This window comes from Euleptes europaea, chromosome 1 (genome assembly GCF_029931775.1).
Source record: "Euleptes europaea isolate rEulEur1 chromosome 1, rEulEur1.hap1, whole genome shotgun sequence".
Classification (NCBI taxonomy): Eukaryota; Metazoa; Chordata; class Lepidosauria; order Squamata; family Sphaerodactylidae; genus Euleptes; species Euleptes europaea.
In genome coordinates, this window is record NC_079312.1 from 24,729,843 (window position 1) to 24,742,717 (window position 12,875).

The window sequence follows — 12,875 nt, forward strand, 5'->3', positions numbered from 1 at the left end:
TCACTTTACTTGCATGAGAAATTAATGCAATGGTCCGACAGTTGTTGCAATCTTTGATGCCTCCTTTCTTGGGAATTGGAATGTAAATGGATCGTTTCCAGTCTGTGGGCCATTGTTTTGTTTTCCATATCTGTTGGCATATTCTTGCCAAGATTTTGATGGACTCCGTTTCTGTGGCTTGAAATAGCTCTATTGATATCCCATCTGCTCCTGGTGATTTGTTTCTCCCGATTGCTCTCAATGCAGCTTTCACTTCACTTTCTAAAACTGTAGGTTCTTCTTCAAAAGATTCTTCTTGGAAAGAATCTTTTATCCTTTCATCTCTTCTGTATAGTTCTTCAGTGTATTGTTCCCACCTTTTCTTTATTTGCTCCTTTACTGTTGCTTAAGTAGAGATCTAGCAAAACTTGCTGCTATTTAATGTCAGCTGAAGCCAGAATTCCAGTCCCTTTACAAGAAGTCTTAGCACAGGCTCCCATCGCTTGTCACCTTCTTATTGAAGAGCTCTTATTCCTTGCATAGGCATCATGGTGGCTGCAGATCCAATTTCTTTGTATGTAGCAACGTGAAGAAATGGCAAAAACAGAGTTCAGAAATGCACAATCCCCTCCTTCTCCTCTTACCACCAGCCTGCAACATAAGCATTACACAGGTCAAAATAGGCTGGGCATTTCCTGATCAAACTATCAACCTCATGTTTGGGGAATTTTTTTTAATTTTTAATTGACACTGAATTATCTCTGTCTCCTCCTAACTAGTTTTGAAGAAACATTTCTTGAGAAGAGGACATAGTTGCACTAATGAAATCAACGAAGTGCTCAGATTGTGATCATAAGTGAACCCCTTTTCCCAGGATAGTTGCTGGTACACCATATTGTAGATATATGACTTCTAGTAAGACTTCTATATATGCCGTCTTACAATAACTACTGAATTGTAGATGGAAGGCAATAATTGGCAGTGTAAGCTCAACTACATTTTATTCCAAGCCAAGCACCCAACAGAGTGCCCAGCGCATCACTGTGGAAAGCAACCACAGCAAGGTTGGGGCAGCACCAAGGTGTTTTCCACATGGGGACAGGCTTGTGTGGTTTCCCCATTGCTGGGGCAGCTGCTACTACAGTGCAGCGACAGTAGGGCTTATGCACAGCAGAATCCCTGGTAGTTTCCGCCCCCACCCCCTAAATTAGATATTGAAGTGTTATATTGATATACCATTATATGAATCAAGTTCTCTGAATTACCAGCTTTGTTTGCTTTTAAAAAAGTAATTTTCTAGCCAGGGCAACTCTGGTGGGAGCAAGCTAGGCAGGCAGAGCCAGTAATGGGGGAGGCAGCAGTGCACCCAACATCAGGCAGGATGTCAAACTGGGAAGGAGGGGGAAAAAGTGGTGTATGCCAGAAAACAATGTTCTTTGCCAAAGAGGTACAGTGCGAAGGAAACGGTTTGCAAAAAGAACCTGGGGGGGGGAGAGAAAAAAGGGCAGAAAGGGGGAAGAAAAAAGAGGGGGAGAAAAAAAGAGAATAGAGAAAAAAAGAAAAAGAAGCAGCAGCAGCGTTGGTTTTTATATGCCAACTTTCTCTACCTTTTAAGAAGAAACAAACCAGCTTACGATCTCCTTCCCTTCCTCTCCACACAACAGTCACAATAGTCCAAAGCAAAGAACTGTAGACTTTATTCCCTTTCTCAAGAAATTCTAATATCCACTGGGAGCTAATGTCTACTGAGAAGGACAAAACACCCAATGTGTCAACTGCCAAACAGCTCCTCTTTTGCTGTTTTCATCCCAGAGCAGCGACAGGGAGAAGAACAAGGACTTACGTGCCATTTAGTTCTGTCCCATCTGCCCATTTCCAAGTCTGGCCAGGGTCCTTCCGGAGGCCAATCCAGTGATCAGTAGAGCACATGTAACGCATAAGGAATGCCTTTGATACACACAAAGACAGGGTTACAACAACAACATCTTCAAAAAGTTTTATGTTCCTAACCTATTATTCAGACAGATAAACATATTTAATACTGTTTGTACCCTTCCCTCACTACATGTGGATCAAAAAATCTGCACGGGAGGCCACCCAGATTTTTCTACAAACCTCAAGGAACCTCCAGGTTTATAGATAAATCCAAAAAGGATAAAAAAGTGAAAGGGTTTAAACTGTTGAAGTGATGTTTGTATTTGCACCAGCACAGGATACAAAGTTCCCATATATATTTAGAGAGCCAGTATGGTGTAGTGGTTAAGAGAGGTGGTTTGGAGTGGTGGATTCTGATTTGGAGAACAGGGTTTGATTCCCCACTCCTCCACATGAGAGGCAGACGCTAATCTGGTGAACCGGGTTGGTTTCCCCACTCCTACACATGAAGCCAGCCAGGTGGCCTTGGGTTAGTCACAGCTCTCTCATCCCCACCTACTCACAAGGTGTCTGTTGAGGGGAGGGGAAGGGAAGGTGATTGTAAACCGGTCTGTGTCTCCCTTAAGTGGTAGAGAAAGTCAGCATATAAAAACCAACTCTTCTTCTTCTTAAGAGCAAAAGTACGTGTAGGTGAAAAAAAAAAAAGAAATGGCAAGAGCAATGTGTTACAGTTACAGGCTGCCTTAGCCTTTCTAGGCCTCAAAAGATTTCCAGATTGACTTGTGACATGCTCACTGATTCAGCCTGGTGAACCAGCCTTCAGTTGGTTCAGCCTGGTGAACTATAATGTAAGTTGTTATCATAAATCATATACCCCCCCCACAAAAAAGCCAATATCAACATTTACACACACAAAGCATAATATTTAGGCACAAGTTCAAAGCTGAAATGGTCATAGCCAACAAATTCTTCTTTCTCTGGGACACTTATTCATTCTATAAACAACTGAGATTGACCCCGTCTAGATGCACCTGCTCATTTTGTTATTGCTATTTACTATTTCATCCTATTTTGTTAAGCCTTTATCTACATTGGTAACCAGGCTGGTGAGGGGAGGTCCCCTCCGACCAACAAAAGGGTTATGCTGAAAATCATGAGACCTGCATGTGTGACGGGGGCAGGAATAAGAGCAGGAACTAGGTGAGATTAAGTGAAAAAGCTGGCTGGACCCCATTCTTTCTACACATAAGAAAACAAAATGGAGGTCCAAAAGTGGAAAAGGAGAGTTCGTTCGTGTCAAGTTATGATTGTACCTGCTTACATCAATGGTTTCTTGAGTACTGCCACCGAGGGCTGTATAGGTCTTGAAGGAACAATCCTCTCTCACTCCTAAAAGCTTCTCCATGTACATGTGTGTTGTTCTCACCTTTTCTGGCTCACTCTCAATCACAGCCAGGGAGGAGCCATAGGAAGCACAAAAACTGTGGCCAGCCGTCCAGTCTTTTACTCCATCTGAGAAAAAATAGCATTTCCCTTCATAGCCGATCCAGCCAGATGGGCATGCTGGACCACAAGGGGCAGGGACATCCACGTCAGAGCGCAGGGAAAGGCATTCTTTGAACAATGATCCACAAACAGGAAAAAAGATCAAGAGGAACATATTATCATCTCAAAGCTCCTCCAAAGAGATGCTTGCCCAATACACCTGGCAACCCTTTGAAGTAATGAGCAAGAAAAACTGACTTCTTAAACTTTAATATTCATATTAAATATAAATATTATTGATTAATCAATGCAGTATTTGTTTTCATTCATAGTATTTGTTTTCATTCACTTAATGGGAAACACATTCCTGGATGTAGCTTTTTTGTTTTCCACTCCTGTGGTCAAACCTCTCAGGGATTGTACATCCCTCAGCTAAAAGGAGGGCTATTGTGGTGTGGTGGTTAAGAGTGGGGGTTAACAGTGGTGGACTCTAATCTGGAGAACCGGGTATGATTCCCCACTCCTCCATATGAGTGGCGGACTCTAATCTGGTGAACTGGGTTAGTGTCTGTTGTGGGAAGAGGAAGGGAAGGAGATTATAAGCTAGTTTGATTCTCCTTAAAAGGTAGAGAAAGGCTGTGTTAAAAAAACCTAACTCTTCTGCTTCCCTCCTACCAAATTTCAAGCAGATCAGAAAAAGTGTCCCCACTTTACAGGCCATCTGATTTTTCCTTTCATGACCAGGCAGTGGAAAGGCCATGGATAGAGAAGTCCAACTTCAGAATGTTAAGCAATCAGCTAACTGCTGCTGAGAATCCCGTGCAGCCATCCAACAACCTCAGCGCAGAACATCACATACAGAACCCAAACTCATGTCACATTTGAGCTCAGTTTCAGACTTTGCTCAGCTTTCCTGGGGAATCTTTGGCAGAAATCCCCTTTTTGAACTGTCCCCAGTGGCCATAAGGTGGCAGACTGAATAATTTAACTGCATGGAAGAAACATTTGCAGGAGCTTCCCACACTTCCAATGTTACATTTGAGATCAAGAATGCAAAATTCCTTAAACACGGGAAAGGGGCAAAAGATACCCATCATCAACCCAACTTCCTTTGTGTGGTCAATGTTGCCCTTGCAGAGCACACAATGGCCTTCCCTCCCTCTGCAGTGCAGATGTGCATATTCAACCTCACCACTACGTAGCACGTGGTCAGACAACTGAACAAGCATGTCAGATTTGTAGTACCAAAACCCCACACAGACAAACTTAGAGGACTGAAGTACACACCACATGCAAATATACTCAACAAAATCCTGGCAACAGTATCTCGCAAGGAAAGAGTAGTTTCAGGAAGAAGAGTGGGTGTGTGAATGCACATTTAACCCTTCCTGATGCTTTTCCTTGGAAAAAGTGGCTGTGGGCATTTCTGTTACATGTGTTTGCTTGCAATGTGCATTGCATTGCAGCCCAGAAATTAAGGAGAGGAAGGGAGCCTATAACTTGGGAAAGCTGCCAGTAAGAAGTTGATTAGAACATAAGAAAAGCCCTGCTGGATCAGACCAAGTCCCATCAAATCCAGCAGTCTGTTCACACAGTGGCCCAACCAGGTGCCTCTAGGAAGCCCCCAAACAAGATGACTGCAGCAGCACCATCCTGCTCCTAGAGCAGAGTCCACCACTCCGAACCACAACCTTAACTGCTACACTACCCTGGCTCAAAAGTGCATCTTGATATTGAAATTGGGAGATAGCTCTGAAGGAAAGAGAGTTATCAGACCCGGGGAGAGGGAAGTCAACTAAGGTGTATTGAGGGATCCCTAAAGGGTTGAGGAGAATTATTCTCTGGAGTCCAAAGTGAACCCAGTTCAGTTTAGGATTAAACTGGTAAAGTGATTCTAGTAGTTTCTTACTCCAGAAACTGTAACTGTATATTTCAAGTAACCTTAAGTGAAATCTAAACAAGAAACTGTTAAACTTAAGCAGGCCTCTCAGTCAGTGAAACAAGTACCTAGCATTTTGAAGTTAAATTGAGTTACCACCTGAAAACAATTCAACCCTCCCTGGTGTACATATATTTAGAGTGAAGTGCCTACTGGTTTTTTTGTTTGTAACTCACCTATTACCTTTCTGACAACCAAGTTTGCCTATTTAAACCCTCATCCTACATTGCTGTTATTAATAAACTGTATATTTCAAGTAACCTTAAGTGAAATCTAAACAAGAAACTGTTAAACTTAAGCAGGCCTCTCAGTCAGTGAAACAAGTACCTAGCATTTTGAAGTTAAATTGAGTTACCACCTGAAAACAATTCAACCCTCCCTGGTGTACATATATTTAGAGTGAAGTGCCTACTGGTTTTTTTGTTTGTAACTCACCTATTACCTTTCTGACAACCAAGTTTGCCTATTTAAACCCTCATCCTACATTGCTGTTATTAATAAAATCTGTTATTTTGAACTTTACCTCACCAAGCCTCTTGTGTCTTATCAATTTCTGACGGTCATAGTTTCTTTGAAGGATCATTGTCCCATGACACACATTCCTGGGATTTTTAAGAAAACTGTGGGGGGGGAGGTCCTGAAAAATCCTGAAAATATTTGGCACTTTGCAGTTACAAGTTGCCTTTGTTCTTCCGCCAGCGTGGTGTAGTGGTTAAGAGCAGTGGTTTGGAGCGGTGGAGTCAGATCTGGAGAACCCGGTTTGATTCCCCACTCCTCCACATGAGTGGTGGAGGCTAATCTGGTGAACTGGATTCGTTTCCCCGCTGCTACAGGTGAAGCCAGCTGGGTGACCTTGGGCCAGTCATGCTCTTTCAGCCTCACCTACCTCACAGGGTGTCTGCTGTGGGGAAGGGAAGGTGATTGTAAGCCGGTTTGAGTCTCCCTTAAGTGGTAGAGAAAATCGGCATATAAAAACCAACTCTTCTTCCTCTTCCTCTTGGGAGTTTAAAGGGCTGCTTCTGTCAGTTTCAGGAGTTTTTTTTTTTCTTTGCAAGTTTTAAAATGCTTTGTGTTCCCTTCACTGTTACACTGTTGCCAACGTTCATTCAGTGCTTGAATTTCTTTTTCTCAGGCTGGATGCACATTATTCTTCCTGGGTGTTTTTTTTTTTTTTTTAGCATATATTTTATATATCAAAGTTGCTTTGGATCAGTACATCTTGGCTAGTGTCTTCCAAATTGGAGGTATCTGGTGCTTCGGCCATTTGGTTGCTCATGGATTTAGTTGTCTGGTGCTGCATGTCTGTTCCTCGCGAGACCCATTGGGCTTATATCCAGGCCATAAAATAGAAAATGTGTCATAAATCTGAACATAAAGGCCAGCAGAAAGGCCATCATCACCCAGAAACATTTAGTTCGCCACTCAGGTGAGAGCACCGGTCTTCTTTCCATTATTGATCTAGAACCCATCATTCCTCCTGTTGAGCTTGCACTGGCAGACTGGTGCTGGGTTCTTGCTAGGCATTCGGCATTACAATGCCTTCCTCTGGTCTTGAAAAATCCCCCCTCCCAACATCTTCAGTTCCCACTCCAGAGATTCTCTAGCTTGACATAGGTTTTTCGAGCCTGAGCGGGCCTGGGATCTGATGGGTTTCTGGGTTGGTTCTGCTGAGCTAGCTAAAGTGGCCCCCTGCCAGGCTTCTTGCCCTTGGGTGTGAAAGGGGGGGCTTTTAAAATGCGGACATTCTGGCCATTTATGTATGTCTGTTTCCTTGCGGTCACCCCGCCTACTACTATGGGGCTTTGCTGTGGTTATGCATACATCTTCCGGCCATCAGAGGTTGCCTCGCTCTCCCCATGCATTTCCGTGCATTTCCCCCCAGGTTTTCTGGATGGTGGCAAACACAAATCCAGAAAACTCAGGCAAATGCGTTGGGAGAGCAAGGTGACCTCAGAAGGTTGGAAAATGCATGCAGAACTACAGCAAAGCCCCAAAGTAGTTGTTCTAATCAACTCTCTTACTGGCAGCTTTCTTCATTGTCCAGCTTTCACACTAGGGTTGTCACGTGGGTGGTTTTGGCGGCTGCTCACCAATTCACCAGGCTGCTCCAGAATGGGGAGCGGTGTGTGAACAGTATGTGCGACATGATTACATCACTTCCAGATTTACCCCCAGAAGCGCTGCATCACTGCGGCTGCTTTAGCACTCAGACTCCTGGGGCAAACCCAGAAGTGATGTAATTGCATCACACAGAGCTGCCTGTGATCACCCCTCCCCCACCCTCTAAAACCCCCCGCTGATGGAGGGGGTGGACCTGGCAACCTTATTTCACACTCATACATAGTAATAAGGAATACGATGGCATGAATTAATCTAATCTTGAATGCCAGTGACACATCCTTACACTTAAGAATCTTTTCTAGCTCCTTCGTGTCTGCCCTTCCAGTCTCAATCTCCTTCTGGTTTCTTGGCTGCAGTCTCCCTTTTGGTTGATGATGGAGCCAAGGAATAGAAAGTCTTGAATACTTTGAATATAAAAAAATACTTTTCCCTATAGCGAGTGGCCAGCTAATCCAGTTGCATGTGTGTGGAAATTTGGGTGTCTAGGTAAATCCCTGGCATGGTTCCACAAGACAGACCTGTAGAAGCCTCTGCAAGACCATGGAGAGAGAGAGAATGAAAAGGGCACAGGAAGAGAAGGCAGAGTCAGAGAGAAGCTGTGAGCTGAGACAAAGAGCAGCATCCTATTCAGTAACACACATACACACACACACACACACAACCTGGTTCTAGTGCAAAAAAAAAATAGAGCACCCACCAGTGCCCCGGCACGCTGAGTCACCTTTACTCCAACAATGAGAACATTAGGGCAGCCCTGATAGACCAGACCAATGCGCCAACACCTAGCTTCATACAGTGGTCAACCAGATGCCCAGAAGACCTACAATCAGGACAAGGAGGCCTAGGCTTCCCTGTGTAGTCTCCCCTCACAACCCAGGACTCCCCATAACCTATCCCAATGCAGCTTCTGTAATCATCTGAATTAGGGATGCCTGGTAACCGGTGGGAGGGCTGTGGGCGGGAATATGGGGGGGTGCCGCCACCTGCAGCACCGCATCACTTCCAGTTAAAAAAGCAACAACAACATGATGTAGGTAGCTCTAGGAATTGCTGGAAACTCTAGTGCTACCCTATGTCACTTCCTTTTTTTACTGGAAGTGTAAACAACACTGTGGAGGGTTTAAAAAAAATTTCTCCCACCCCCAATTAGAGCACTCCCACTGTGGTAATGGGACCCTTAATCTGAGTGCAGGAGCCATGTGCAAGGGAAAGTCTATGGAGGACAGGAAACCACAGCTCTCACCTCCCATTTGATTAATTGATTCTGATGATTATTAGAGTGAAGAAGCCAATGAGAATCAGTTCTCAAGCTGCTCTGAGGATGAATTGGGCCTTAGGAGCCAAATCTTTTCTAAAGAAAGATAAATACACAGCCGCTACATTGCTGTGAAACACATGGAACAAAAGACTAACAACAGAATCAGAAAACTCACCTGGTGACCTATGAACAAAACAGAGGATAAGAAGGACAATGATGATCAGGACTAAGATGGCAGTAATAACAAGTGGGAGTACTCCACATGGAGAAGAATTGTGGTGATAGTTCTGGCAACTCTCTGGAAAGACACAAGGCATATAAAGGATGCTTGAGGCTGGCAGTGATGCTCGGAGGGAGGGAAGGAGAATGTGGGTGTTTCTCTAGTGGAACTTATGTCTCTATTCTGGCCACATGACCAAAATTCCTAACTAACAAGCTTTGTCCATGACAATCATATTGGTTGCTATTGCTAAAGCTTGTCTGTTTTTTTTTAAGCAGAGAGTGTGTCAGTCAGCACAAATTCTGCAGCCGTACATACATTATGCAATTTAAGAAAATAGGCACATGGCTGTCAATTTATATGGCAAGGCGTACCCTGCCCGGGGAGACCCAGTACATTAGCGGATTAACACACCATGATAAAAAATAACAGGCCTGTCAGAATGGCATTTTTGCTAAGTGAAGAAGTTGGTGACAACTTCTGGTTTCTTAGCACACACCTCCCCAATGTTAAAAATGTCACACATGACAGGGCAATCATGTATGTCCTTTTATATGTATAATCCATACACCACAAGAAAAAGGAATGGGCAGCTTGCATGGGAAATGCATACATTCTTACAGATATATATGCTTACAGGGTGGTTTACTCCCTGACCTGGATAGCCCAGGCTAGTCATACCTTGGAAGCTAAGCATGATCAGCCCTAGTTAAGTGCTTGGATGGGAGACCACCAAGGAAGTCCAGGATCGCTGTGTAGAGGCAGGCAATGGCAAACTGCCTCTGTTCATCGCTTGCCTTGAAAATCCTCCGAGGTTGCCATAAATTGGTTGCAACGTGAGGGCACTTCCCACTACCAGGGTGGTCTATACCAGCAACCCATATTTACAAATCTTGGGCAGCGTTCAGACTTTTTGGGAATGGGGCATTCAGGATTGTAGACAGCCCCTTCTCCCCACTTGGAATGAGTAGAGCCAGCAGCTATTTTATATTTGCTACCCAACCCTAAGGAAAAAATCCCACATTTCCCCCCATGATTTCCCCTTTAAAAATTGGCACACAGCAAATAAGTATCAAAACAAACATTAGGGAGTTGGCTGGTGGCTCTCAGCCCCACAGTCTCATTTAATGCATGCATATATCATTAAAAAAGGTAAAGGTCCCCTGTGCAAGCACCGGGTCATTCCTGACCCATGGGGTGACATCACATCCAGACGTTTACTAGGCAGACTTTATTTGCGGGGTGGTTTGTCGGTGCCTTCCCCAGTCATCTTTCCTTTATCCCCAGCAAGCTGGGTCCTCATTTTACCGACCTCGGAAGGATGGAAGGCTGAGTCAACCTTGAGCCGTCTACCTGAAACCGACTTCCGTTGGGATTGAGCTCAGGTCGTGAGCAGAGCTTTGACTGCAGTACTGCAGTTTACCACTCTGTGCCACGGGGCTCCTGCATATATCATAAAGGCACCTATATAAATAAAGCAGCCTTGTCATGTGTTGTTTTTATATCCCGATTTTTTTATATTGTACCTTGCAGGGCATTTGATGATAGTGCTGCATATGTGGTGGGTGGTAAGGGATTAAAGGTTAAGAAACACTGTTTCAGACAAAGCAGGGAGACATGTATGAGCCCAAGAAGGGATCCTTAGCACCAACACACGTAGACTCCACATGCTGGGAGTTATGTGAACTGGCCCTCTAGAACCATACCTTATGTGGATGGCCCAGGTAGCCTGATCTCATCAGATCTTGAAAGCTAAGCAGGGTTGGCTTTGATTATACTTGGATGGGAGACCAACAAGGAAGTCCAGAGTCACTGCGCAGAGGCAGGCAATGGCAAAACCACCTCTGAATGGGTTCGCCATAAATTGACTGCTACTTGATGGCACTTTTCACAACGTGCAGGCTAGAACTTTGGGGCGGGGGTGGGGAACATGAAACTTCGGTTAAAGTAAAATTGCCTTGTTGACTACATGTTCACATAACTATTACTCCTACTTACTGTGCTTTGCTCTCTCCTTTATCACTTCTTTATCGTCCTCTGGCAGACATTGAATAGCAGCAGCATCTCTACATAAACATAAATAAAAGAAGAGCCATTCTTGGTCAGCCCATAAAATCCACCCAGCCCAGATTACTATTTCCAACAGTGGTCCAAATATAATGAAGGGAAGGGAGCTCTAACTGGAAGCACAGGAAATCCATCCAATTTTCCCATGCCTAGATGTGCCTCAAGGTATTTTGCTGCCCAAAGCAGGTGCCTTACATGTCTGGTTTAGGTCCAAGTCAAGCCCAGTGGAGCTAGCCTAACCTCAAGGGTTTGCCTTGGGCCCAGGCAGGTGGTGTGCCTCCAGAAGGTGATGATGGGCATAAACTATACCTAATGCTTTCTCTCATGGTAATGGTGGCCGGGAGAAAGGTGAGCTCCAGAGATACTGGAAGTAGTTACCCTAAGACCATTGAAAATCAATGGGTACATTTTCTTCTGCAATACATCTTCTCACAATATAACTCAAAGCAAAAGTCAACTTGTAAAATATATAGGATTGGATCCTCTCTCTTAAGTAAAAAGTTTTCCTTTGGAACAAAATTCCTGAATTAATGGAAGGGAGCTGCAGAATCCGACACAATGGCAGTCTCACAGCAACGGGGATAAGATGAAGCTACTTAAGAATAAGGCACATTTCGATTCCTCCACCCCAAAAACCTCCCCCCAGTGGCAAAGAGGGACCTGGCAACCCTACTCATACATGCACCTAGTCTGCATGAGAACAGTTCAAATCACTTGTTATAACTTTTTTCTACTTTGGCTGCCTCCCTGATTGCCTTTTGCAACTCAAAGACAAAACCAGTCATGAAGCTAGAGAGTTAATTTCCATTTTATGAGGTTAGTTTTAAGCTTGCTGCTGTTGTGTGGAGGGGTGGGGTTTTACCTGGCCTCTGCTCTACCAGGTCTCCTTACTTCCCTGGTCTCTGATCTCATACTCAATTCGCACAGGTGCCAAACCCTCCTGGCTCCTTACTGTTCTTGTGATGCTCTGTGTGCTTCCAGAGATCTCATCTCAGTCATTGCTCTCCACAGACAAAAGTCCAAGTGTGAAGGATCCTCCTTCATGTAGTCTGGGGAGGGTGTGAGACTTACTGTATCTTCAGAAAGAACAACCTGGAGGGGGAAAAAGAATTGTTGCCCATTCTTAATCAAGCTAGCCAGTGGCACAAACCTCAAACGATAGAGGCTAGAACTATCAATGGCGACTACGCATGAGAGCAAGATGGAACTGCCATGTTTAGAGGCAGTTCTTTTAGGTGGCATATCTCCCTCATAGGGTTGCATGGATTTTTAACGCCGGGAGGAGGTTTGGGCAGGGCCACGTTGCCTCCAAAGCCAGGCACAGGCATTCCTCTCAGGAATGCACTGTAAGAACAGATTGTGGCCCAGACCATGAATTGTTAATATCAACAATTAGTATAAAACTGAAGAAAAATACCAAAATATTCATAGTGCACAAATACAATCTAAACAACATTCTTGAAGAGTTGAAAAACCATGTAAACAACACATTTGTACTAAGTTCAAGCGAATGTGTAATGCAAAGGCAGGACTGGAAGATTTGGATTATACTTCTAACATTTTTAACTGCAAGAGTAAGTAATCAGAATGTAGGAAGTCCAAGAACATCAAAATGAGAACCTTGATTTAAGGCAATCTATTTTTCCTTGGTGATCTAAAGTATTACCAGAACAGTCATTTTGATTTAAAACCATCCACTCTGTAGAAAACCAGATAAGGGGGGGGGGGGAACGGGCTGGGCGGTTATCTTCAGTAAATCCTTCTTGGCAGCTGAAGGCTGGCTGTCACTGGAAACAGCTCTATTAGAAGCCACCCAAAGAGCGTTCATGGAAACAATTTCTAATAGGCCGGCAGCGCTGCTGATATTATGTCAGAAGAGGCTGTAGCCACTACTGAGGTCAATCCTCCCTTTTACCTTTACAAAGCAAACA

General features: G+C 44.2%; 1 protein-coding gene across 1 annotated transcript; it reads right to left on the reverse strand.

Moving 5' to 3' along the window:
* Positions 1-485: 485 nt before the first annotated feature.
* Positions 486-11,856, reverse strand: LOC130493293 (C-type lectin domain family 2 member D-like). The gene is made up of 7 exons (XM_056867004.1): positions 11,807-11,856; positions 11,403-11,430; positions 10,876-10,912; positions 8,863-8,955; positions 3,281-3,501; positions 1,823-1,926; positions 486-630 (listed from the first exon to the last, which is right to left on the reverse strand). The coding sequence occupies exons 1-7, from the start codon at positions 11,854-11,856 to the stop codon at positions 486-488; spliced, it is 678 nt and encodes a 225-aa protein (XP_056722982.1).
* Between the last annotated feature and the right edge of the window lie 1,019 nt (positions 11,857-12,875).

Coding starts and splice junctions, on each gene's coding strand:
- LOC130493293 (XM_056867004.1), bottom strand. CDS start 11,856: ATGAGATCAGAGACCAGGGAAGTAAGGAGACCTGGTAGAGCAGAGGCC. Junction 8,956..10,875: donor AAAGGAGAGAGCAAAGCACA/GTAAGTAGGAGT, acceptor GTGTCTTTCCAG/AGAGTTGCCAGAACTATCAC. Junction 1,927..3,280: donor TTGAGAGTGAGCCAGAAAAG/GTGAGAACAACA, acceptor TGTGTATCAAAG/GCATTCCTTATGCGTTACAT.